The 27,048-nt window shown below is 65.8% G+C and overlaps 1 protein-coding gene across 1 annotated transcript; it reads left to right on the top strand.

Annotated features, from left to right (window-relative positions):
* LOC142028474 (histone-lysine N-methyltransferase 2B-like) lies at window positions 1-27,048 on the top strand. The gene is made up of 16 exons (XM_075022307.1): window positions 1-506; window positions 2,932-3,052; window positions 4,013-4,091; window positions 7,998-8,149; window positions 8,782-8,937; window positions 9,608-10,835; window positions 10,970-11,589; window positions 13,299-13,391; window positions 14,711-14,796; window positions 15,045-15,174; window positions 16,987-17,061; window positions 18,394-18,571; window positions 19,584-19,694; window positions 19,968-20,051; window positions 22,320-22,449; window positions 26,633-27,048. Exons 1-16 carry the CDS (start codon window positions 423-425, stop codon window positions 26,906-26,908), a joined length of 3,603 nt encoding a protein of 1,200 aa, XP_074878408.1. The 5' UTR covers window positions 1-422; the 3' UTR covers window positions 26,909-27,048.

The raw sequence follows: 27,048 nt of genomic DNA, 5'->3' as shown, positions 1-27,048 counted from the left end.
TACTTATGGGCACATATAGGTGCTAAGGAGCACCTATGGGTGCTGGGGGGTACTTATGGGTGCTGGGGGGTACTTAAGGGTGCTGAAGTGTCTTTATGGGCACATATAGGTGCTGAGGAGCACCTTTGGGTGCTGGGGGGTGCTGAGGGTACTTATGGGTGCCGGGGGGCACCTATGGGTGCTGGGGGGTACTTACGGGCGCTAAGAAGCCCCCCCCGGGTGCCAAGCAGCCCCTGACCCCTTAACGGACGCCTCGAGGGGGGGCCAAACCGGTGTCGGCGGAGCCCCCCGGGGTACGCCAGCACCCACGGGTGCCCCCCCCGACCCTTTTTCCCCCCCCCCCCCAGCGGTGCGAGCACTGCGGGCGCCCCGGGGCGACGGTGGGGTGCTGCCTGGCCGCCTGCCTGGCCAACTACCACTTCATGTGCGCCCGGCGCCGGCGCGCCGCCTTCCAGCGCGACAAGAAAGTCTTCTGCCAGCGGCACACCCGCCTGCTGGACGGCACCGTGAGCACCCATGGGTGCTGGGGGGGGCGGGGGGGGGGGTCTCGGGGGGCTGGGGGGGCGTTAAAGGGGGATTTGGGGGCGTTGAAGGGGGGATTTGGGGGGCTGGGGGGATCTGGGGGGAGCTGGGAGAATGGGTGGGCATGGTTGGGGGTCAGGGTGGAGGGCACCCATGGGTGCTGGGGGGGTGGGGGGACCCATGGTGGGGGTCTCGGGGTGCTGGGGGGTCCTTATGGGGCGATTTGGGGTCCTTAAAGGGGGATTTGGGGTGCTGGGGGGGAGTGGGGTGAACTGGGAGGCTCTGGGGTGAACTGGGAGAATGGGTGACCGTGGTTGGGGGTCAGGGTGGAGGGCACCCATGGGTGCTGGGGGGGTGGGGGGACCCGTAGTGGGGGTCTCGGGGTCCTGGGGGGTCCTTACGGGGGGGATTTGGGGTCGTTAAAGGGGGATTTGGGGTGCTGTGGGGGAGTGGGGTGAACTGGGAGGCTCTGGGGTGAACTGGGAGGCGTGGGGGTGATGGGTGGGCATGGTTGAGTATGGAGTGTAGAGCACCCATGGGTGCTGGGGGGGGTCGGGGGGAGCGGTAGGGGGGGTTTGGGGGGGCTGGGGGGGCGTTAAAGGGGGATTTGGGGGCGTTAAAGGGGGGATTTGGGGGGCTGGGGGGGAGTGGGGTGAACTGGGAGGCTCTGGGGTGATGGGTGGGCATGGTTGAGTATGGATTGTAGAGCACCCATGGGTGCTGGGGGGGTCTCGGGGGGCTGGGGGGTCGTTAAAGGGGGATTTGGGGGCTTTAAAGGGGGGATTTGGGGTGCTGGGAGGCTCTGGGGTGAACTGGAGGAGTGGGGGTGATGGGTGGGCATGGTTGGGGGTCAGGGTGGAGGGCACCCATGGGTGCTGGGGGGGTGGGTGGACCCGTAGTGGGGGTCTCGGGGCCCTGGGGGGTCCTTACGGGGGGATTTGGGGGGCGTTAAAGGGGGGATTTGGGGGGCTGGGGGGGAGTGGGGTGAACTGGGAGGCTCTGGGGTGAACTGGGAGGCGTGGGGGTGATGGGTGGGCATGGTTGAGTATGGAGTGTAGAGCACCCATGGGTGCTGGGGGGGGTCGGGGGGAGCGGTAGGGGGGGTTTGGGGGGCTGGGGGGGCGTTAAAGGGGATTTGGGGGCGTTAAAGGGGGGATTTGGGGTGCTGGGAGGCTCTGGGGTGAACTGGAGGAGTGGGGGTGATGGGTGACCATGGTTGGGGGTCAGGGTGGAGGGCACCCATGGGTGCTGGGGGAGTGGGGGGGGGGTCTCGGGGGGCTGGGGGGGCGTTAAAGGGGGATTTGGGGCCGTTAAAGGGGGGATTTGGGGGGCTGGGGGGATCTGGGGTGAACTGGGAGGCTCTGGCGTGAACTGGGAGAATGGGTGACCGTGGTTGGGGGTCAGGGTGGAGGGCACCCATGGGTGCTGGGGGAGTAGGGGGGGGGTCTCAGGGGGCGTTAAAGGGGGATTTGGGGCTGTTAAAGGGGGGATTTGGGGGGCTGGGGGGGAGTGGGGTGAACTGGGAGGCTCTGGGGTGATGGGTGGGCATGGTTGAGTATGGATTGTAGAGCACCCATGGGTGCTGGGGGGTCTCGGGGGGCTGGGGGGTCGTTAAAGGGGGATTTGGGGGCTTTAAAGGGGGGATTTGGGGTGCTGGGAGGCTCTGGGGTGAACTGGAGGAGTGGGAGTGATGGGTGACCATGGTTGGGGGTCAGGGTGGAGGGCACCCATGGGTGCTGGGGGGGGGGGGACCCGTAGTGGGGGGTCTCGGGGTCCTGGGGGGTCCTTACGGGGGGGATTTGGGGTGCTGGGGGGTCCTGGGTGGTCCGTGAGCGGAGCACCCGTGGGTGCTGTGCAGGAGCTGGTGCGGGAGTGGGGCTTTATAGGGGGGTCCGGAGGGTCCTGGGGGGGTCTTAGGGTGCTCTGGGGGGGTCCTGGGGTGCTCTTGGGGTACTCTGGGGGGGTCCCAGGGTGCTTTGGGGGGGTCCTGGGGTGCTCTGGGGGGTCCCTGGGTGCTTTTGGGTGGTCTCAGGGTGCTTGGGGGGGTCGCAGGGGGGCAACGGAGAGCACCCATGGGTGCTGTGTAGGAGCTAGTGTGGGTTTGGGGCTTTATGGGGGGGGTCCTGGGGGGGGTTGGGGGGTCTGGGGGGTCTTGGGGTGCTCTGGGGGGGTCCTGGGGTGCTTGGGGGGGGTGTCGCAGGGGGGCAACGGAGAGCACCCATGGGTGCTGTGCGGGAGCCGGTGCAGGATGAGAACTTCCCAGGGAGACGCTGGGGGTGCTGGGGGGGGTCCCTGGGTGCTTTGGGGGGGTCCTTAAGGTTTTGGGGGGGTCCTTAGGGGATTTGGGGGGGGGTCCCCGAGGCGTTTGGGGTGGGGGCGCAGCCAGGAGCACCCACGGGTGCCGCGCAGGAGCTGGTGCGGGACGAAGGCTTCGCGGTGCTGCGGCGCGTCTTCGTGGATTTCGGGGGGATCAGCCTCAAGCGGAAATTTTTGGGGGGGCTGGAGCCCGAAGCCGTCAACATGATGATCGGTGAGGGGGGGGGGGGGGGGTCACCCCAAATTTGGGTGGGGGGGTCCCAGGTTTAAGGGAGGGACCCTAGAGGGGGTTTGGGGGCACCCATGGGGGGGGTTGGGGGTCCTAGAGGGGGTTTGGGGGAGCCCAAGGGGGGTTTTATGGGGGGGGGGGGGTGTTGGGGGGCACCCAGGGGGATTTGGGGGGGGGGTTTGGGGGCACCCATGGGTGCTGGGGGGGGTCCCAGGAGCATCCATGGGTGCTGGGGGGGGTCCCAGGAGCACTAGTGAGTGCTGGGGGGGGGTCCTGGGGGGTCCCAGGAGCACCCATGGGTGCTGGGGGGGGTCCCAGGAGCACTAGTGAGTGCTGGGGGGGGGTCCCAGGAGCACCCATGGGTGCTGGGGGGGGTCCTGGGGGGTCCCAGCAGCACCCATGGGTGCTGGGGGGGGTCCTGGGGGGTCCCAAGAGCACTCGTGGGTGCTGGGGGGGGTCCTGGGGGGTCTCAGGAGCACCCATGGGTGCTGGGGGGTCCTTGGGGGGGTCTCAGCAGCACCCGTGGGTGCTGGGGGGGTCCCAGCAGCACCCATGGGTTCTGGGGGGGGGTCCTGGGGGGGTCTCAGGAACACCCATGGGTGCTGGGGGGGGGTCCTGGGGGGTCCTGAGGGTCCCAGCAGCACTTGTGGGTGCTGGGGGGGGTCCTGGGGGGTCCCAGGAGCACCCATGGGTAATGGGGGGGGGGTCCTGGGGGGTCTCAGGAGCACCCATGGATGCTGGGGGGGGGTCCCAGGAGCACCCACGGGTAATTGGGGGGGGTCCAGGAGCACCCATAGGTGCTGGGGGGGTCCTGGGGGTCCCTGGAGCACCCACGGGTGGTGGGGGGGGGTCCCAGGAGCACTCGTGGGTGCTGGGGGGGGGTCCCAGGAGCACCCATGGGTGGCGGGGGGTGCTGACCGGGGGGGGGGGGGGTGTCTGTCGCAGGGTCCATCCGCATCGACAGCCTGGGGGCGCTGACGGAGCTGTCGGAGTGCGACGGGCGGCTCTTCCCAGTCGGATACCAGTCAGTGCTGGGGGGGGCTGGGGGGGTTACGGGGGGACTGGGGGATACTGGGAGGAGTTGGGCCGTACTGGGAGGCGTTTATAGGGGTGCAGGGGGGATTTTGGGGGTCCCTGGGCCATACTGGGAGGAACTGAGTCATACTGGGAGGCACTGGGTTCTACTGGGAGGCACTCGTGGAGACACAGGGGGGATTTTGGGGGTCCCTGGGCCATACTGGGAGAAACTGGTCCGTACTGGGAGGCACTGGGCTGTACTGGGAGGCACTTGTGGGGATGCAGAGGGGATTTTGGGGGTCCCTGGGCCATACTGGTGGGCACTGGTCCATACTGGGAGGATTTGGGCCATACTGGGAGGCACTGGGCTGTACTGGGAGGCATTTATAGGGGTGCAGGGGGGATTTTGGGGGTCCCTGGGCCATACTGGGAGAAACTGGTCTGTACTGGGATGAGCTGAGCTGTACTGGGAGGCACTCGCGGGGATGCAGGGGGGATTTTGGGGGTCCCCGGGCCATGCTGGGAGGCACTGGTCCATACTGGGAGGCACTGGGCTCTACTGGGAGGCACTTACGGGGATGCAGGGAGGATTTTGGGGGTCCCTGGGCCATACTGGTGGGCACTGGGGCATACTGGGGGGTCCTGGAGGGGTTGCAGGGGGGGATTTGGGGGTCCCTAGGCCATACTAGGAGGCACTGGGGGATACTGGGAGGATTTGGGCCATACTGGGAGGAACTGGGGGATACTGGGAGGAACTGGGCTGTACTGGGAGGAACTGGGCTGTACTGGGAGGCACTTATGGGGACGCAGGGGGGATTTTGGGGGTCCCTGGGCCATACTGGTGGGCACTGGTCCGTACTGGGGGGTCCTGGAGGGGTTGCGGGGAGGGATTTGGGGGTCCCTGGGCCATACTGGGAGGAACTGGGCTGTACTGGGAGGCACTGGGCTGTACTGGGAGGCATTTATAGGGGTGCAGGGGGGATTTTGGGGGTCCCTGGGCCATACTGGGAGAAACTGGTCTGTACTGGGATGAGCTGAGCTGTACTGGGAGGCACTCGCGGGGATGCAGGGGGGATTTTGGGGGTCCCTGGGCCATACTGGGAGGAACTGGGCCGTACTGGGAGGCACTGGGCTCTACTGGGAGGCACTCATGGGGATGCCTGAGGGATTTTGGGGGTCCCTGGGCCATACTGGGAAGAACTGGGCTGTACTGGGAGAAACTGTGCCATACTAGGAGGCAGTCATGGGGACGCAGAGGGGATTTTGGGGGTCCCTGGGCCATACTGGTGGGCACTGGTCCATACTGGGGGGTCCTGGAGCGGTTGCAGGGGGGGATTTGGGGGTCCCTGGGCCATACTGGGAGGTGCTGGTCCATACTGGGAGGATTTGGGCCATACTGGGAGGAACTGGGCTGTACTGGGAGGTGTTTATAGGGGTGCAGGGGGGATTTTGGGGGTCCCTGGGCCATACTGGGAGGAACTGGGCTGTACTGGGAGGCAGTCATGGGGACGCAGGGGGGATTTTGGGGGTCCCCAGGTCATGCTGGGAGGAACTGGTCCATACTGGGAGGCACTGGGCTGTACTGGGAGGCACTCATGGGGATGCAGGGAGGATTTTGGGGGTCCCTGGGCCATACTGGTGGGCACTGGTCCGTACTGGGGGGTCCTGGAGGGGCTGCAGGGGGGGTTTGGGGGTTCCCCCGGCTCCTACTGGGAGGCACTGGTCCATACTGGGAGGAACTGGGCTGTACTGGGAGGCAGTCATGGGGACGCAGGAGGGATTTTGGGGGTCCCTGGGCCATACTGGTGGGCACTGGTCCATACTGGGGGGTCCTGGAGCGGTTGCAGGGGGGGATTTGGGGGTCCCTGGGCCATACTGGGAGGCGCTGGTCCATACTGGGAGGATTTGGGCCATACTGGGAGGCACTGGGCTGTACTGGGAGGCGTTTATAGGGGTGCAGGGGGATTTTGGGGGTCCCTGGGCCATACTGGGAGAAACTGGTCTGTACTGGGATGAGCTGAGCTGTACTGGGAGGCACTTGTGGGGACACAGGGGGGATTTTGGGGGTCCCTGGGCCATACTGGTGGGCACTGGGCCATACTGGGAGGCACTGGGCTGTACTGGGAGGCACTCATGGGGATGCATGAGGGATTTTGGGGGTCCCTGGGCCATAGTGGGAGGAACTGGGCTGTACTGGGAGAAACTGTGCCATACTGGGAGGCAGTCATGGGGACGCAGGGGGGATTTTGGGGGTCCCTGGGCCATACTGGTGGGCACTGGTCCATACTGGGAGGCACTGGGCTGTACTGGGAGGCACTTGCAGGGACGCAGGGGGGATTTTGGGGGTCCCTGGGCCATACTGGGAGAAACTGAGTCATACTGGGAGGAACTGGGCTGTACTGGGAGACACTTATAGGGATGCATGAGGGATTTTGGGGGTCCCTGGGCCATAGTGGGAGGAACTGGGCTGTACTGGGAGGCACTGGGTTCTACTGGGAGGCACTTATGAGGACACAGAGGGGATTTTGGGGGTCCCTGGGCCATACTGGTGGGCACTGGGGCATACTGGGGGGTCCTGGAGGGGTTGCAGGGGGGGATTTGGGGGTCCCTGGGCCATACTGGGAGGCGCTGGTCCATACTGGGAGGATTTGGGCCATACTGGGAGGCACTGGGCTGTACTGGGAGGCACTTATAGGGATGCACGAGGGATTTTGGGGGTCCCTGGGCCATAGTGGGAGGAACTGGGCTGTACTGGGAGAAACTGTGCCATACTGGGAGGCAGTCATGGGGACGCAGGGGGGATTTTGGGGGTCCCTGGACCATACTGGTGGGCACTGGTCCATACTGGGAGGAACTGGGCTGTACTGGGAGGCACTGGGCTGTACTGGGAGGCACTTGCAGGGACGCAGGGGGGATTTTGGGGGTCCCTGGGCCATACTGGGAGAAACTGAGTCATACTGGGAGGAACTGGGCTGTACTGGGAGACACTTATAGGGATGCATGAGGGATTTTGGGGGTCCCTGGGCCATACTGGGAGGAACTGGGCTGTACTGGGAGGCACTTATGGGGACGCAGAGGGGATTTTGGGGGTCCCTGGGCCATACTGGTGGGCACTGGTCCATACTGGGGGGTCCTGGAGGGGTTGCGGGGGGGGATTGGGGGGTCCCTGGGCCATACTGGGAGGCGCTGGTCCATACTGGGAGGATTTGGGCCATACTGGGAGGAACTGGGCTGTACTGGGAGGCAGTCATGGGGACGCAGGGGGGATTTTGGGGGTCCCCGGGCCATAGTGGGAGGCACTGGTCCATACTGGGAGGAACTGGGCTGTACTGGGAGGCACTTATAGGGATGCATGAGGGATTTTGGGGGTCCCTGGGCCATACTGGGAGGAACTGGGCTGTACTGGGAGGCAGTCATGGGGACGCAGGAGGGATTTTGGGGGTCCCTGGGCCATACTGGTGGGCACTGGGGCATACTGGGGGGTCCTGGAGGGGTTGCGGGGGGGGATTTGGGGGTCCCTGGGCCATACTGGGAGGCACTGGTCCATACTGGGAGGAACTGGGCTGTACTGGGAGGCACTTACGGGGACGCAGGGGGGATTTTGGGGGTCCCTGGCCATACTGGTGGGCACTGGTCTGTACTGGGGGGTCCTGGAGGGGTTGCAGGGGGGCTTTGGGGGTTCCCCTGGCTCCTACTGGGAAGCACTGGTCCATACTGGGAGGAACTGGGCTGTACTGGGAGGAACTGGGCTGTACTGGGAGGCACTTATGGAGACGCAGGGGGGATTTTGGGGGTCCCTGGCCATACTGGTGGGCACTGGTCCATACTGGGGGGTCCTGGAGGGGTTGCGGGGGGGGATTTGGGGGTCCCTGGGCCATACTGGGAGGCACTGGTCCATACTGGTGGGCGGCAGGTGCTGGCGGCTGTACTGGAGCACGCGGGACGCCCGGCGCCGGTGCTGGTACCGCTGTCGGATCCTGGAACATCACCCAGGATCGGGCCCCGAGGGTGCCCCCCCCGCCGGGCACCCCGAAGAGAACCGCACCATCGCCCACGGCCCCCCCGGTACGACGGGGTGACGCCCCCCCTCCCCCCCCCCAACCTGGGTGCCCCCAAAAATCCAGGGTGCCCCCCCCCAGATACCTGGGTCCCTTTTTTGGGGGGGTTATAATGGGTGGGGGGCACCCTGGGGGGGTTAGGATGGGTGGGGGGCACCCTTGGACACCTGGGTCCCCTCCATGACCCCCCCCAGATACCTGGGTCCCTTTTTTGGGGGGGTTAGAGTGGGTGGGGGGCACCCTGGGGGGGGGGTAGGATGGGTGGGGGGCACCCTTTGACACCTGGGTCCCTTTTTTTTGGGTGGGGGGCACCCTTGGGCACCTGGGTCCCTTCCATGACCCCCCCCAGATATTGGGGACCCCCCCCAAAATACCCGGGTCCCTTTTTTGAGGAGGTTTTAATGGGTGGGGGGCACCCTTGGACACCTGGGTCCCTTCCATGACCCCCCCCAGATGTTGGGGATCCCCCCCAGATACCTGGGTCCCTTTTTTGGGGGGTTTTAATGGGTGGGGGGCACCCTGGGGGGCAGTAGGATGGGTGGGGGGCACCCTAGGACACCTGGGTCCCTTTTTTTTGGGTGGGGGGGCACCCCCGGACACCTGGGTGCCCCCTGACCCCCCCCCCCTCTCTCCCTGCAGGTGCCAGCCCAGGGCCCCCCCCCAGCCCGGGTGGGGGTCCCCCCCCCCCCGAAAGTCCCCGGGGTCCCCCCAGCACCCGCCCGCGGGGCCCCCCCGGCTACTCGCCCACCCGCCGACCCCCCCCCGGCAGCTCCTCCCGCCCCCTCCCCTCGCCCGGTGAGTTGGGGGGGGGACATGGGGGGGGCACAAAGGGACCCTTGGGGACATTGGGGAGGGCTTGGGGACACTGGGGGGGACCCTTGGGGACATGGGGGGGACATGGGGGGGGTCTTGGGGACATGGGGGGGGCATCAAGGACCCTTGGGGACATGGGGGGGGGGCTTGGGGACATTGGGGGGGGACATGGGGGGGCTCTTCGGGGACATGGGGGGGGGACATCAAGGACCCTTGAGGACATGGGGGGGACATGGGGGGGGCTTGGGGACATGGGGGGGACCCTTGGGGACATGGGGGGGGGCATCAAGGACCCTTGGGGACATGGGGGGGGACATGGGGGGGCTCTTTGGGGACATGGGGGGGCCTTGGGGACATGGGGGGGGCATCGAAGACCCTTGGGGACATGGGGGGGACATTGTGGGGGGGCCTTGGGGACATTGGGGGGGGGCTTGGGGACATGGGGGGGGACATGGGGGAACATCAAGGACCTTTGGGGACATGGGGGGGACCCTTGGGGACACGGGGGGGCTCTTTGGGGACACGGGGGACCCTTGGGGACACTGCGGGGGGGGGTCTCTGGGGTGTTGGGGTGTCCCTGGGGGGGGGACACCCCCGTCCCCCCCCCGCTGTCCCCTGAACCCGTGTCATCGTGTGTGTCCCCCCCCCCCAGGCAGCGCCACCCCGGTGGCCCGTCACATCCTGACGGTGGGGGACCCCGAATTCCCCCCCCCGCGCCGAGCCCGACGGGCTTTGTCACCCGCCGGCGGCGTCCCCCGCCGGTGTCCCCCCCGCCCCCCCCCGTCGCCGGCGTCACCGTCGCCGCCGCCGTCGCCCGGCGGAGGGAGGTCGTCTCCCGAGCCGCCGTCGCCGGGGGGGGGCGGCGTCACCGTCGGTTGGAGGACCTTCGTCACCTGGAAGGTCATCGTCAACCGGAGGGTCTTCGTCAACCGGAGGGTCTTCGTCAACCGGGGGGTCATCGTCAACTGGAGGGTCATCGTCAACCGGAGGGTCATCGTCAACTGGAGGGTCATCGTCAACTGGAAGACCATCGTCACCCGGGGGGCCACCGTCGTTTGGAGGACCATCGTCACCTGGAACGTCATCGTCAACTGGAGGGCCACCATCGTTTGGAGGACCATCGTCACCTGGAAGGTCATCGTCAACTGTAGAGCCATCGTCGTTTGGAAGACCCTCGTCACCTGGAAGGTCATCGTCAACTGGCGGGCCGCCGTCGTTTGGAGGACTGTCGTCACCTGGAAGGCCATCGTCACTTGGAAGGCCATCGTCACCTGGAAGGTCGTCGTCAACCGGAGGGCCACCATCATCGTTTGGAAGACCCTTGTCACCTGGAAGACCGTCGTCACCTGGAGGGCCACCGTCATCTGGAGAGCCATCGTCATTTGGAGGGCCACCATCGTTGGGAAGGTCATCGTCACCTGGAGAGCCATCGTCACCTGGAAGGTCATCGTCACTTGGAAGACCATCGTCACCCGGAGGGCCACCGTCATCGTTTGGAAGACCCTCGTCACCTGGAAGGTCATCGTCACCTCAAGGGTCACCATCGCTTGGAAAGCCATCGTCACCCGGAAGACCGTCGTCACCCGGACGGCCATCGTCGCTTGGAAGACCCTCGTCCCTTGGAAGACCCTCGTCACCCGGAAGGCCGCCGTCCCCGGAAGAGCCACCGTCAACCCCGGGCCCGAGGTCGTCCTCGGAACCGTCACCGCCGCCGCCGCGGTCGTCGTCACCGGCGGGGCCGTCGCCGTCGTCCCCCCTGGAACCGTTGTCGCCGTCGGGTGGCCCGGACTTGGCCTTGGACGAGTTGGACGTCGCCGAGTTGGCGTTGGCCGCCGGGCTCTTGGGTCCCTCGGGGACGCCGGCGCCGGCGGTGACGCCGGGTGACAGCAGCGAGGACGAGGACGGCGCCGGCGCCCGGTTGGCCGCCCGGGGCCGTTATTACCGTTTCGCCCGTACGGTGGTGACGCGGGAGCCGCCGTCCCCTTGTCCCCTCCCCCTCTCCCACATCGACCAGTTGGACGGGGTGGACGACGGCGGGGACAAACGGGGACAACGGGACGGACCGCCCCCGGGGCCGCCGCCCCGGCCGCCGCCCACCGCCGCCGCCGAAGACCTTCCCTCCGACATCGTGGACTTCGTTCTCAAGAACATGGTGGGAGACGCCGCCAAGGCGACGGCCGCCCAAGCGTCCGGCGTCAACGGCGACGGCGGCGCCGCCCCGTGGCTCGCCGAAGGCTCCGCCCGCCGTCCCGTCGGAGGAGGACGCGGGTGCCAGGACGGCCGCCGAGACGGCCTCGGCGGCACCCACGGCCACCACGTTCTCGCCGGCCGCGGCGGCGCCCGCGGTCACGTCATCGGCGGCCTCGTCGCCCGCGGAGACGCCAACGGCGCCGCCGGAGGGACGGCCAACGGCCACGCCGCCCTCGAAGATGCCGCCCGCCGCAACGGCGCCCACGGCCGCGTCACCCGTCTCGGCGGCAACCCGGAGGAGGCCGGGGGACGGTGGGCGTCACCCTGGGGGACGGCCGGGGCGCCCAAACGCCCCGGGGAGACGCCGGGTCCCGGCGCCAAGCGGGCCCGGTTGGAGGTCGCCGGCGACGAAGGGGACGGCACCGAGGAGAAGCCGGACGTCAAGTAAGGACGGCGGCCGAACGGCGCCCGGGGGTGGGCACCGGCACCCGAGAGGGGCGCCCGGTTGGGTTCATGGGTGCTCAACCTCCCCGGTTGGGTCTGCGGGTGGCACCCGGGGTGGGATCATCCCAGTTGGGTCTACGGGCGCCCACCACGGTGGGAGCATCCCGGTCGGGCCCATGGGTGCCCACCATGGTGGGACCATCCCAGTCGGGTCTATGGGTGCCCACCACGATGGGACCATCTCAGTTGCACCCATGGGTGCCCAACATGGTGGGACCACTGTATGGGTGCCCACTACAATGGGACCATCCCAGTTGGGTCTATGGGTGCCCACCATAGTGGGACCATCCCAGTTGGGTCTACGGGCGCCCACCACGGTGGGACCATTCCAGTTGGGCTCATGGGTGCCCACCACGATGGGACCATCTCAGTTGGGTCCATGGGTGCCCAACTCGGTGGGACCATCCCAATTGGGTCTGTGGGTGCCCACCACAATGGGACCATCGCATGGGTGCCCACCATGGTGGGACCATCCCAGTCAGGCCCATGGGTGCCCACCATGGTGGGGCCATCCCAGTTGGGTCTGTGGGTGCCCACCACAATGGGACCATCGCATGGGTGCCCACCACGATGGGACCATCCCAGTTGGGTCTATGGGTGCCCACCATGATGGGACCATCCCAGTTGGGCCCATGGGTGCCCACCATGGTGGGACCGTCACATGGGTGCCTACCACGGTGGGACCATCCCAGTTGCACCCATGGGTGCTGACCATGATGGGACCATCCCAGTTGGGCCCATGGGTGCCCACCGTGATGGAACCATCCCATTTGGACCTATGGGTGCCCAACATATTGGAACCATCCCAATTGGGTCTATGGGTGCCCAACATGATGGGACTATTCCAGTTGGGTCTATAGGTGCCCACCACGATGGGACCATCTCAGTTGCACCCATGGGTGCCCAACATGTTGGGACCACTGTATGGGTGCCCACTACAATGGGACCATCCCAGTTGGGTCTATGGGTGCCCACCATGGTGGGACCATCCCAGTCAGGCCCATGGGTGCCCACCATGGTGGGGCCATCCCAGTTGGGTCTACGGGCACCCACCACGGTGGGACCATTCCAGTTGGGCCCATGGGTGCCCACCACGATGGGACCATCGCATGGGTGCCCACCACGATGGGACCATCTCAGTTGGGTCCATGGGTGCCCAACTCGGTGGGACCATCCCAATTGGGTCTGTGGGTGCCCACCACAATGGGACCATCGCATGGGTGCCCACCATGGTGGGACCATCCCAGTCAGGCCCATGGGTGCCCACCATGGTGGGGCCATCCCAGTTGGCTCTATGGGTGCCCACCACGATGGGACCATCCCAGTTGGGTCTATGGGTGCCCACCATGATGGGACCATCCCAGTTGGGCCCATGGGTGCCCACCATGGTGGGACCGCCACATGGGTGCCTACCACGGTGGGACCATCCCAGTTGCACCCATGGGTGCTGACCATGATGGGACCATCCCAGTTGGGCCCATGGGTGCCCAACATGGTGGGACCATCCCAGTTGGGCCCATGGGTGCCCACCGTGGTGGGACCATCCCAGTCCTCGCGGTTGAGCCCGTGGGTGCTTCCAGCCTTCCCTGTCCTGTGGGGAGGTGGCCGTGGGTGCCAGGAGCACCCATGGGTGATGGTCACGCCCCCAGGCCGTGCCAGGTCCCAGTGCCGCTGCCACCGCTCCGGGACGTGCTCGACATCAAGGATGAGCCTGAAGACCTCAGTGACACCGGGAGCTTCGGGTGAGCACCCAGCACCCACCCCGGCATGCCCGGCACCCATCCTGGGCACCCACCACCCATCCTGGCCACCCACCACCCATCCCTGATCTCCCACCACCCATCCCTGATCTCCCACCACCCATCCCTGATCTCCTACCACCCATCCTGATCTCCCACCACCCATCCATGAGCACCTACCACCCATCCTGACCTCCCACCACCCAACCACGGACAACCCCACCCGTCCCTGAACTCCTACCACCCATCCTTGATCTCCTACCACCCATCTTGGGCACTCACCACCCAACCACGGGCACCCACCACCCATCCCTGATCCCCCACCACCCATCCTTGAGCACCCACAACCCATCCTTGATCTCCCACCACCCATCTATGGGCACCCACCACCCTTCCTGGGCACCCACCACCCATCCCTGATCTTCTACCACCCATCCCTGAGCACTTACCACCCATCCTGACCTCCCACCACCCAACCACGGACAACCACCACCCGTCCCTGATCTCCTACCACCCATCCTTGATCTCCCACCACCCAACCACGGGCACCCACCACCCATCCCTGATCTCCCACCACCCATCCTTGAGCACCCACAACCCATCCTGAGCTCCCACTACCCATCCCTGATCTTCTACCACCCATCCCTCAGCACCCACCACCCATCCTTGATCTCCCACCACCCATCCTTGAGCACCCACAACCCATCCTTGATCTCCCACCACCCATCTATGGGCACCCACCACCCATCCCTGATCTCCCACCACCCATCCTGATCTCCTATGACCCATCCTGACCTCCCACCACCCAACCATGGACAACCACCACCCGTCCCTGATCTCCTACCACCCATCCCTGATCCCCCACCACCCATCCTTGATCTCCCACCACCCATCTATGGGCACCCACCACCCTTCCTGGGCACCCACCACCCATCCCTGATCTTCTACCACCCATCCCTGATCTCCTACGACCCATCCTGATCTCCCACCACCCATCCATGAGCACCTACCACCCATCCTGACCTCCCACCACCCAACCACGGGCACCCACCACCCATCCTTGATCTCCCCCCACCCATCCTTGATCTCCCCCCACCCATCCTGACCTCCCACCACCCAACCACGGGCACCCACCACCCATCCTTGATCTCCCCCCACCCATCCCTGATCTCCCCCCACCCATCCTGACCTCCCACCACCCAACCACGGGCACCCACCACCCATCCCTGATCTCCCACCACCCACCTTGACCTCCCCCCCCCACCCCAAGCACCCACCCATGGGTCCTCTGACCCCCACGTGTGTCTCCCACCCCCACACAGGTCCCCCCCGGGCCCGTCACCTTCCCCCGGCTGCAGCCCCCCCCCGAGCGACGGCACCCTGGACCCCCCGTGGGCTGCCTGCGCAGGTGAGGGGCACCCGTGGGTGCCACCAGTGGGAGCAGCGACGCTGGGGGGGGGGTCACCAGTGGGACCAGTAACACTTTGGGGGGGACACCAGTGGGGGGGGGGGACGCACCAGCGTGGGGGGGGGACACCCAGTTTGTGTTGGGGGCGGGGATCCTCGTGGGTCCCCTAATGTCCCCAAAATGTCCCGAAATGTCCCCAAAATGTCCTGAAATGTCCCCAAAATGTCCCCTCTGTCCCCCCCCCCCAGGTGGCAGCTCGGAGGACGAGTCCCCCCGGCCCCCCCCCGGCGCCGGCGGCGCCCCCCCCCGCCCGCCCCCACCTCCGCTTCGAGATCAGCAGCGAGGACGGGCTCAGCGTCAGCGCCGACACCATCGACGGTGACACTGGGGGGGGGACAAAGGGACGGGGGGGGGGACATCGGGGGGGGGGGGACATGGGGGGGACATCGGGGGGGGGCATCGGGAGGGATATGGGGACGTGTTGGGGGGGACATTGGGGGGATTTGGGGGGATATGGGGACGTTGGGGGGACAAGGGGGGGACATTGGGGACAAAGGGACATTGGGGGGACGTGGGGGGGCATTGGGGGGGATATTGGGGACATGTTGGGGACAAGGGGGGACATTGGGGGATCAGGTGGGGGGAAATTGGGGGGACATTGGGGACATGGGGGGGACATGGGGGGGGACATTGGGACATTGGGGGATCAGGTGGGGGGACATGGGGGGCATTGGGGGGGGCACTGGGGGGGACATGGGGATGTTGGGGGACAAAGGGACATGGGGGGACATTGGGGGGGACATTGGGGGATCAGGTGGGGGGACATTGGGGACGTGGGGGGGGACATTGGGACATTGGGGGATCAGGTGGGGGGGACATTGGGGACAAAGGGACATTGGGGGACATGGGGGGGCATTGGGGGGGATATTGGGGGGGACATGTTGGGGACATGTTGGGGACAAGGGGGGACATTGGGGGATCAGGTGGGGGAAATTGGGGGGACATGGGGGGGCATTGGGGGGGATATTGGGGACATATTGGGGGGGACATTGGGGGGGACATGGGGACATGTTGGGGACAAGGGGGGATCAGGTGGGGGGAAATTGGGGGGACATGGGGGGATATTGGGGACGTGGGGGGGGACATTGGGGGATCAGGTGGGGGGACATGGGGGGACAAAGGGACATTGGGGCATTGGGGGGGCACTGGGGGGGACATGGGGATGTTGGGGGACAAAGGGACATGGGGGGGCATTGGGGGGGACATTGGGGACATATGGGGGGGACATTGGGGGGATTTGGGGACATGGGGGGGCATTGGGGGGGACATGGGGACATGTTGGGGACAAGGGGGGACATTGGGGGATCAGGTGGGGGGAAATTGGGGGGACATGGGGGGACATTGGGGACGTGGGGGGGGACATGGGGGGACAAAGGGACATGGGGGGGCATTGGGGGGATATTGGGACATGTTGGGGACAAGGGGGGACATTGGGGGATCAGGTGGGGGGAAATTGGGGGGACATGGGGGGACATTGGGGACGTGGGGGGGGACATTGGGACATTGGGGGATCAGGTGGGGGGACATGGGGGGCATTGGGGGGGACACTGGGGGGGACATGGGGACGTTGGGGGACAAAGGGACATGTTGGGGACATGGGGGGGCATTGGGGGATCAGGTGGGGGGACATGGGGGGACATGGGGGACGTGGGGGGGACAAGGGGACATGGGGGGGACATTGGGGGATCAGGTGGGGGGACGTTGGGGGACAAAGGGACATGGGGGGCATTGGGGGGGGCACTGGGGACATTGGGGGGACATGGGGGACATTGGGGGGGATATTGGGGGGACATGGGGACATGGGGGACAAAGGGACATGGGGGGGCGTTGGGGGACGTTGGGGGGACATGGGGGATATTGGGGGGCATTGGGGGACATGGGGGGACATAGAGGGGGACATGGGGGGGCATTGGGGGGGACATGGGGACGTTGGGGGGACAAGGGGACAGTGAGGGGATGTGGGGGGACATGGGGATGTTGGGGGCAAAGGGACATGGGGGGGCGTGGGGATAGTGGGGGGCAACAGGGACAGAGGGGCCATATCGGGGGGCTCTGGGGGGGGACACGGGGGACACCCAGGGGACGCGGGTGGGGGGTGACACCCGCCGTGTCCCCCGTCCCCCCCCCCAGGCGCCTGGCGCGCCGTCATCGAGAAGGTGCAGGAGGCTCGCGCCAACGCCCGGCTCAAGCACCTCTCCTTCGCCGGTGAGCGGGGGCGACACCCCCCCCCCCCCAAAAAAAAAAAAAACAAACCACTTGGGTGCTCCCCCCCACCTCCCGAAAAACTTGGGTGCCCCCCCACCCACCCAGGGACCCCCTTAATCCATGGGTGCCCCCCACCCTCAGTACAAAAGGGGCTGCTTTTGCTGGGTTTGGGGGATTTTGGGGTGAATGTGGGGGTACCCAGACCCCTGGGTGCCCCCCCCACCCACCGAGGGACCCCCATTAGTTCATGGGTGCCCCCCCACCCATCTAGGGACCCCCTTAATCCATGGGTGCCCCCCACCCTCAGTACAAAAGGGGCTGTTTTTGCTGGGTTTGGGGGGATTTTGGGGTGAAAGTGGGGGTACCCAGACCCCTGGGTGCCCCCCCCACCCACCGAGGGATCCCCATTAGTTCATGGGTGCCCCCCCACCCATCTAGGGACCCCCTTAATCCATGGGTGCCCCCCACCCTCAGTACAAAGGGGCTGCGCTTGCTGGATTTGGGGGGGTTCAGGGGTGAATATGGGGGTACCCAGACCCCTGGGTGCCCCCCCCAGGGACACCCCAGGTTTCATGGGTGCCCCCCCCCCACCCAGGGACCCCCTTAATCCATGGGTGCCCCCCTTAATCCATGGGTGCCCCCCACCCTCAGTACAAAGGGGCTGCGCTTGCTGGATTTGGGGGGGTTTTAGGTTGAATATGGGGGTACCCAGACCCCTGGGTGCCCCCCCCAGGGACCCCTGGGTCCATGGGTGCCCCCCCCACCCACCCAGGGACCCCCATTATTTCATGGGTGCCCCCCCACCCACCTAGGGACCCCCTTAATCCATGGGTGCCCCCCACCCTCAGTACAAAAGGGGCTGTTTTTGCTGGGTTTGGGGGGATTTTGGGGTGAAAGTGGGGGTACCCAGACCCCTGGGTGCCCCCCCAGGGACCCCCATTAGTTCATGGGTGCCCCCCCACCCACCCAGGGACCCCCTTAATCCATGGGTGCCCCCCACCCTCAGTACAAAGGGGCTGCGCTTGCTGGATTTGGGGGGGGTTTAGGTTGAATATGGGGGTACCCAGACCCCTGGGTGCCCCCCCGGGCGACACCTTAATCCATGGGTGCCCCCCCACCCACCCAGGGACCCCAATTAGCTCACGGGTGCCCCCCCCCACCCATTTAAGAACCCCTTAACCCATGGGCGCCCCCCCCCCCTCAGTCCAAAGGGGCTGCGCTTGCTGGGTTTGGCTGGTTTTGGGGTGAATGTGGGGGGGCAATGGGGGTACCCGGACCCCTGGGTGCCCCCCCCGGGACCCCCCAGGTTTGACGGGTGCCCCCCCACCCTAGGGATGAGCGGGCTGCGCCTGCTGGGGATGCAGCACGACGCCGTCATCTTTCTGGTGGAGCAGCTGCCGGGAGCGGGGGCCTGTCGGCGTTACCGGTTCCGCTACCACCCGCGCCGGGACCCCCCCCACCCGCCGCCCCGAAACCCCTCCGGCTGCGCCCGCGCCGAGCTCTACCTACGGTGGGTGCTGTCCCTTGGGACCCCCACCCCCCCCCCCGGGGTGGGTGGGAGCACCCCCAGGGCACCCACGGGTGGCTGTGACCCCCCTCAGGGTGGGTGGGAGCCCCCCCAGGGCACCCCTGGGTGCTGCTGGTGGTCCCTGGGGTGATTATGGGTGACTGGGAGCCCCCCCAGCGTGGTTGGGACCCCCCCAAGGCACCCATGGGTGCTGGTGGTGGTCCCTAGGGTGGTTGGGAGCCCCCCCCAGGGTGAGTGGGACCCCCCCTAGGGCACCCATGGGTGCTGCTGGTGGTCTCTGGGGTGACCGGGAGCCCCCCCAGGGTGGTTGGGACCCCCCCTAGGGCACCCATGGGTGCTGCTGGTGGTCCCTGGGGTGATTATGGGTGGCTGGGAGCCCCCCCAGGGTGAGTGGGACCCCCCTAGGGCACCCATGGGTGCTGGTGGTGGTCCCTGGGGTAACTGGGAGCCCCCCCAGCGTGGTTGGGACCCCCCCAAGGCACCCCTGGGTGCTGCTGGTGGTCCCTGGGGTGACCGGGAGCCCCCCCAGGGTGGTTGGGACCCCCCCTAGGGCACCCATGGGTGCTGGTGGTGGTCCCATGGGTGACTGGGAGCCCCCCCAGGATGGTTGGGAGCCCCCCCAGGGTACCCATGGGTGCTGGTGGTGGTCCCTGGGGTGATTATGGGTGACTGGGAGCCCCCCCAGGGTGAGTGGGACCCCCCTAGGGCACCCATGGGTGCTGCTGGTGGTCTCTGGGGTGACCGGGAGCCCCCCCAGGGTGGTTGGGACCCCCCCCCGGGCACCCCTGGGTGCTGGTGACCCCCCCTGCAGCACCCACCGGTGCCAGACCCCCCCCCCCCCTCAGTCTCCCTTTAGGTGCTGGGGGGGCACCCACTGCATCTTGCTGCCCCTATATCCCCCCCCCGCCTTCCCCAGCATCAGGGGACACCCATGGGTGGGGGGGGCACCCATGGGTGCCCTACGTGACCCCCCCCTCCCCAAATTTCCCCGCAGGAAGTGCACCTTCGACATGTTCAGCTTTTTGGCCTCCCAGCACCGCACCCTCCCCCAGGGTCCCCCCCCCCGCGACGAAGAGGAGGACGAGGTGCAGCTGAAGCCCACCCGGTGAGCCCCCACCCCTTAGGGTGCCCCCCACCCCCAAAATGGGTGTCGTTGTGCCCCCCCACCCACCCCAACCCCACATTTTGGGGTCCCCCCCCCCCAGTCCCGCGTTTCGGGGTGTTGCCCCCCCCCCCCAAATCCCACGTTTCGGGGTCCCCCGTGGGTGGGGGTCAGGGTGCTGGCAGACCCCTGGGTGCCTGGTGGTTTTGGGGGGGGGTTGGGGTGCTGTGGGGTGCTCCCCCCCCCCCCCCGCCCCCGGCCCTGACCCCCCCCCAGCCGTGCCACCAGCCTGGAGCTGCCCATGGCCATGCGCTTCCGACACCTCAAGAGAACCGCCAAGGAGGCCGTCGGCGTCTACCGGTGAGGTCACCGCGTCACCCTGTCACCCCGTCACCCCGTCACCGCTTCACCCCATCACCCTGTCACCCCGTTATCCCGTCACCCTGTCACCCCGTTATCCCGTCGTCCCATTATCCCATTATCCCATCACCCCGTCACCGCGTCACCCCGTTATCCTGTCACCCTGTCACCCTGTCACCCCGTTATCCCGTCGTCCCATTATCCCGTTATCCCATCACCCTGTCACCCCGTCACCCCGTCACCCCGTCACCCCGTCACCGCATCACCCCGTCACCCTGTCACCCCGTTATCCCGTCACCCTGTCACCCCGTTATCCCGTCGTCCCATTATCCCATTATCCCATCACCCCGTCACCCCGTCACCGCATCTCCCCGTCACCCTGTCACCCCGTTATCCCGTCACCCTGTCACCCCGTTATCCCGTCACCCTGTCACCCCGTTATCCCGTCGTCCCATTATCCCGTTATCCCATCACCCTGTCATCCCGTCACCCTGTCACCCTGTTATCCTGTCACCATGTCACCCTATCACCCCGTCACCCTGTCACCACATCACCCTGTCACCCCATCGTCATGTCACCTTGTCACAATGTCACCCCATCACCCCGTCATCCTGTCACCCGTCATCCCATCACCCTGTCACCGCGTCACCCTGTCACCCCGTCACCCTGTCGCCATGTCATCCTGTCACCCCGTCACCCCATCACCCTGTCACCGTGTCACCTTGTCACCCCGTCACCCCATCACCCTGTCACCGCGTCACCCCATCACCATGTCATCCTGTTATAATGTCACCATGTGATTTTGTCACCCCGTCACCCTGTCATCCCATCACCCTGTCACCCTTTCATCCCATCATCACGTCACCCCATCACCCTGTCACTATGTCACCCTGTCACCACGTCACCCTGTCAGCCTCTCACTGCGTCACCATGTGACTTTGTCACCGTGTCACCATGTGATTTTGTCACCCCGTTATCCTGTCACCCCATCATCCCACCACCCTGTCACCATATCACCCTGTCACCCTGTTGCCATGTCACCCTGTCACCGTGTCGCCATGTGATTTCGTCACCCCGTCACCCCATCACTCTGTCACTGTGTCATCGTGTCACCCCGCCACCATGTCACCCTAACCCAGGTCCCCCTGTCACCCCTCCCTGCTCTCACCTCGCTGTCACCCGTCTTCGTTGTCACCCCACTCCAGTCTCGCTTTTTCTTGGCGTCACCCCCCCCTCGGTGTCACCCACCCCGATGTCGCCCCACCCCGATGTCACCCCTCTTTGGTGTCAATGGGTGCTGGAGGGGGGTCAATGGGTGTCGGGGGGGTCAATGGGTGTTCGGGGGGGTCAATGGGTGTTGGGGTGTCAATGGGTGTTGGGGTGTCAATGGGTGTTGGGGGGTCAGTGGGTGTTGGGGGGGTCAATGGGTGCTGGAGGGGGTCAATGGGTGTTAGGGTCAATGGGTGTTGGGGGGGTCAATGGGTGTTGGGGGGGTCAGTGGGTGTCAGAAGGGTCAACGGGTGTTGGGGTGTCAATGGGTGTTGAGGGGGGTCAACGGGTGTTGGGGGGGTTAATGGGTGTTGGGGGGGTCAATGGGTGTTGGGGGGTCAATAGGTGTTGGGGGTTCAGTGGTTGTCGGAAGGGTCAATGGGTGTTGGGGGGTCAATGGGTGTTGGGGGGGGTCAGTGGGTGCTGGGGGGGTCAATGGGTGTTGGGGTCAATGGGTGTTGGAGGGGGGTCAGTGGGTGTTGGAAGGGTCAATGGGTGTTGGGGGGGTCAATGGGTGTTGGAAGGGTCAGTGGGTGTCGGAAGGGTCAGTGGGTGTTGGGGGGTCAATGGGTGTTGGGGGGGGTCAACGGGTGTTGGGGAGGTCAATGGGTGTTGGGGGGGTCAATGGGTGTTGGAAGGGTCAACGGGTGTTGGGGGGGTCAACATGTGTTGGGGGGCTTAATGGGTGTTGGGGGTGTCAATGGGTGTTGGGGGGGTCAGTGGGTGTCGGAAGGGCCAATGGGTGTTGGGGGGGTCAATGGGTGTTGTGGTCAATGGGTGTTGGGGGGGTCAGTGGGTGCTGGAGGGGAGTCAATGGGTGTTGGGGGGTCAATGGGTGTTGGAGGGGGTTCAGTGGGTGTTGGGGGGTCAATGGGTGTTGGGGGGGTTTAGTGGGTGTTGCAGGGTTAATGGGTGCTGGAGGGGGTCGGTGGGTGCTGGAGGGGGTGTCACGGTTTTGGGGTGACCCCCCTCCCCGTCCCCTGTCCCCCCCCCCCCCAGCTCAGCCATCCACGGGCGGGGCCTGTTCTGCAAGCGCAACATCGAGGCGGGGGAGATGGTGATCGAGTACTCGGGGATCGTCGTGCGCTCGGTGCTGACCGACAAGCGGGAGAAGTTCTACGACAGCAAGGTGGGACCGCGGGGGGACCTCGGGGACATGGGGACACCACGGGGACGTGGGAGATCATCCACTCGGGGACCGTGTCCCTGTCCCCGTGGCATCGGGTGCTCGGTGTCCCCATGGCTCGGTGGTGGCCCCATCCTTTGAGGGTGTCCCCAACCCTCGACGGTGTCCCCGGGACGTTGGGTGCTCCACGTCCCCAGCCCTCGGTGGTGTCCCCATCCCCGTCCCCTCACCGTAGCTCCATCCCCAAGGCGTTGGGTGCTCCGTGTCCCCATCTCCTGGTGACGTCCCCAACCCTTGGTGATGTCCCCATCCCTCGATGGTGTCCCCAGGACGTTGGGTGCTCCACGTCCCCATCCCTTTGTGGTGTCCCCATTTTTTTGAGAGTGTCCCCATCCCTCGACGGTGTCCCCATCCCTGTCCCCAGGACCTTGGGTGCTCCACGTCCCCATCCCTCGATGGTGTCCCCAGCCCTCGGTGGTGTCCCCATCCCTGTCCCCTCACCGTAGCTCCATCCTGAAGGCGTTGGGTGCTCCACGTCCCCATCCCTCGGTGGTGTCCCCATCCTTTGAGTGTGTCCCCATCCCTTGGTGGTGTCCCCAGGACGTTGGGTGCTCCACGTCCCCATCCCTTGCTGGTGTCCCCATTTTTTTCAGAATGCCCCCATCCCTCGGTGGTGTCCACGTCCCTGTTCCCAGGATGTTGGGTGCTCCACGTCCCCATCCCTTGATGGTGTCCCCAACCCTTGGTGGCGTCCCCAGGACTTTGGGTGCTCCATGTCCCCATCCCTTGGTGCTGTCCCCATCCCTTCGTGGTGTCCCCATCCCTGTCCCCTCACCGTAGCTCCATCCTGAAGGTGTTGGGTGCTCCACATCCCCATCCCTTTGTGGTGTCCCCATTTTTTTGAGACTGTCCCCATCCCTCGACGGTGTCCCCATCCCTGTCCCCAGGACCTTGGGTGCTCCGCGTCCCCATCCCTCGATGGTGTCCCCAACCCTCGGTGGTGTCCCCATCCCTGTCCCGTCACCGTAGCTCCATCCTCAAGGCGTTGGGTGCTCCGTGTCCCCATCCCTTGATGGTGTCCCCATTTTTTGATGGTGTCCCCATCCCTCGATGGTGTCCCCAGGACGTTGGGTGCTCCACGTCCCCATCCCTTGCTGGTGTCCCCATTTTTTGAGGGTGTCCCCATCCCTCGATGCCGTCCCCATCCCTGTCCCCTCACCGTAGCTCCATCCTGAAGGCGTTGGGTGCTCCGTGTCCCCATCCCCTGGTGACGTCCCCATTCTTTGAGGGTGTCCCCATCCCTTGGTGGTGGCCCTGGCCCTGTCCCCTCACCGTAGCTCCATCCTCAAGGCGTTGGGTGCTCCATGACCCCATTCATTGGTGATGTCCCCATCCCTCGATGGTGTCCCCAGGACGTTGGGTGCTCCACGTCCCCATCCCTTGCTGGTGTCCCCATTCTTTGAGGGTGTCCCCATCCCTTCCTGGTGTCCCCATCCCTGTCCCCAGGACGTTGGGTGCTCCACGTCCCCATCCCTTGATGGTGTCCCCATTTTTTTGAGAATGCCCCCATCCCTCGGTGGTGTCCACGTCCCTGTTCCCAGGATGTTGGGTGCTCCACGTCCCCATCCCTTGATGGTGTCCCCAACCCTTGGTGGCGTCCCCAGGACTTTGGGTGCTCCATGTCCCCATCCCTTGGTGCTGTCCCCATCCCTTCCTGGTGTCCCCATCCCTGTCCCCTCACCGTAGCTCCATCCTGAAGGTGTTGGGTGCTCCACATGCCCATCCCTTGGTGGTGTCCCCATTTTTTTGAGACTGTTCCCATCCCTCGACGGTGTCCCCATCCCTGTCCCCAGGACCTTGGGTGCTCCACGTCCCCATCCCTCGATGGTGTCCCCAACCCTCGGTGGTGTCCCCATCCCTGTCCCCTCACCGTAGCTCCATCCTGAAGGTGTTGGGTGCTCCACGTCCCCATCCCTTGCTGGTGTCCCCATTCTTTGAGGGTGTCCCCATCCCTTCCTGGTGTCCCCATCCCTGTCCCCAGGACGTTGGGTGCTCCACGTCCCCATCCCATTGTGGTGTCCCCATTTTTTGAGGGTGTCCCCATCCCTCGGTGGTGTCCACGTCCCTGTTCCCAGGACTTTGGGTGCTCCATGTCCCCATCCCTTGGTGCTGTCCCCATCCCTTCCTGGTGTCCCCATCCCTGTCCCCTCACCGTAGCTCCATCCTGAAGGTGTTGGGTGCTCCACATCCCCATCCCTTTGTGGTGTCCCCATTTTTTTGAGACTGTCCCCATCCCTTCCTGGTGTCCCCATCCCTGTCCCCAGGACCTTGGGTGCTCCGCGTCCCCATCCCTCGATGGTGTCCCCAGCCCTCGGTGGTGTCCCCATCCCTGTCCCGTCACCGTAGCTCCATCCTCAAGGCGTTGGGTGCTCCGTGTCCCCATCCCTTGATGGTGTCCCCATTTTTTGATGGTGTCCCCATCCCTCGACGGTGTCCCCGGGACGTTGGGTGCTCCACGTCCCCATCCCTTGGTGGTGTCCCCATTTTTTGAGGGTGTCCCCATCCCTCGGTGTTGTCCCCATCCCTGTCCCCTCACCGTAGCTCCATCCCCAAGGCGTTGGGTGCTCCGTGTCCCCATCCCCTGGTGACGTCCCCATTCTTTGAGGGTGTCCCCATCCCTTGGTGGTGGCCCTGGCCCTGTCCCCTCACCGTAGCTCCATCCTCAAGGCGTTGGGTGCTCCATGACCCCATTCATTGGTGATATCCCCAACCCTTGGTGGCGACCCCATCCTTTGATGGTGTCCCCATCCCTCGACGGTGTCCCCGGGACGTTGGGTGCTCCACGTCCCCATCCGTTGCTGGTGTCCCCATTCTTTGAGGGTGTCCCCATCCCTTCCTGGTGTCCCCATCCCTGTCCCCAGGACCTTGGGTGCTCCACGTCCCCATCCCATTGTGGTGTCCCCATTTTTTGAGGGTGTCCCCATCCCTTCGTGGTGTCCCCATCCCTGTCCCCAGGACCTTGGGTGCTCCGCGTCCCCATCCCTCGATGGTGTCCCCAGCCCTCGGTGGTGTCCCCATCCCTGTCCCCTCACCGTAGCTCCATCCTGAAGGCGTTGGGTGCTCCACGTCCCCATCCCTTGCTGGTGTCCCCATTCTTTGAGGGTGTCCCCATCCCTTCCTGGTGTCCCCATCCCTGTCCCCAGGACGTTGGGTGCTCCACGTCCCCATCCCTTGCTGGTGTCCCCATTTTTTGAGGGTGTCCCCATCCCTCAGTGTCGTCCCCAGCCCTGTCCCCTCACCGTAGCTCCATCCTCAAGGCGTTGGGTGCTCCACGTCCCCATCCCTTGCTGGTGTCCCCATTTTTTGAGGGTGTCCCCATCCCTTCGTGGTGTCCCCATCCCTGTCCCCAGGACCTTGGGTGCTCCGCGTCCCCATCCCTCGATGGTGTCCCCAGCCCTCGGTGGTGTCCCCAGCCCTGTCCCCTCACCGTAGCTCCATCCTGAAGGCGTTGGGTGCTCCACGTCCCCATCCCTTGCTGGTGTCCCCATTCTTTGAGGGTGTCCCCATCCCTTCCTGGTGTCCCCATCCCTGTCCCCAGGACGTTGGGTGCTCCACGTCCCCATCCCTTGCTGGTGTCCCCATTTTTTGAGGGTGTCCCCATCCCTCAGTGTCGTCCCCAGCCCTGTCCCCTCACCGTAGCTCCATCCTCAAGGCGTTGGGTGCTCCACGTCCCCATCCCTTGCTGGTGTCCCCATTTTTTGAGGGTGTCCCCATCCCTTCGTGGTGTCCCCATCCCTGTCCCCAGGACCTTGGGTGCTCCGCGTCCCCATCCCTCGATGGTGTCCCCAGCCCTCGGTGGTGTCCCCAGCCCTGTCCCCTCACCATAGCTCCATCCTCAAGGTGTTGGGTGCTCCATGTCCCCATCCCTTGATGGTGTCCCCATTTTTTGATGGTGTCCCCATCCCTCGATGGTGTCCCCAGGACGTTGGGTGCTCCACGTCCCCATCCCTTGCTGGTGTCCCCATTCTTTGAGGGTGTCCCCATCCCTCGATGCCGTCCCCATCCCTGTCCCCTCACCGTAGCTCCATCCTGAAGGCGTTGGGTGCTCCACGTCCCCGTCCCCTAACGCCGTCCCCGTCCCCTCATCGCCACCGCCCCCCCCCCCACCTCATCCCGTCCCCCTCAGGGCATCGGCTGCTACATGTTCCGCATCGACGACGCCGAGGTGGTGGACGCCACCATGCACGGCAGCGCCGCCCGCTTCATCAACCACTCGTGCGAGCCCAACTGCTACTCCCGCGTCATCCACGTCGAAGGCCACAAGCACATCGTCATCTTCGCCCTGCGCCGCATCCTCCGCGGCGAGGAGCTCACCTACGACTACAAGTTCCCCATCGAGGAACCCGCCGCCAAACTGCCCTGCAACTGCGGCGCCAAACGGTGCCGGCGCTTCCTCAACTGACGGCCTCCGGCTTGGGGGGGGGCACCCGTGGGTGCTGGGGGCGGAGGGGGGAGGGTGCTCCTGAGGTTCGGGGGGTGTTTGAGGGGCAACTGGGAGCGCTCGACGACCAACTGGGAGCACCTAAGGTGCGTTGGGAGTGT

The sequence above is a fragment of the Buteo buteo genome, unplaced genomic scaffold (genome assembly GCF_964188355.1).
Source record: "Buteo buteo unplaced genomic scaffold, bButBut1.hap1.1 HAP1_SCAFFOLD_448, whole genome shotgun sequence".
In the NCBI taxonomy this organism is placed as follows: domain Eukaryota; kingdom Metazoa; phylum Chordata; class Aves; order Accipitriformes; family Accipitridae; genus Buteo; species Buteo buteo.
This window is presented reverse-complemented; position numbering and strand designations above follow the sequence as displayed.

Coding starts and splice junctions, on each gene's coding strand:
- LOC142028474 (XM_075022307.1), top strand. CDS start 423: ATGTGCGCCCGGCGCCGGCGCGCCGCCTTCCAGCGCGACAAGAAAGTC. Junction 18,572..19,583: donor CGCGCCGAGCTCTACCTACG/GTGGGTGCTGTC, acceptor ATTTCCCCGCAG/GAAGTGCACCTTCGACATGT. Junction 22,450..26,632: donor AGAAGTTCTACGACAGCAAG/GTGGGACCGCGG, acceptor CGTCCCCCTCAG/GGCATCGGCTGCTACATGTT.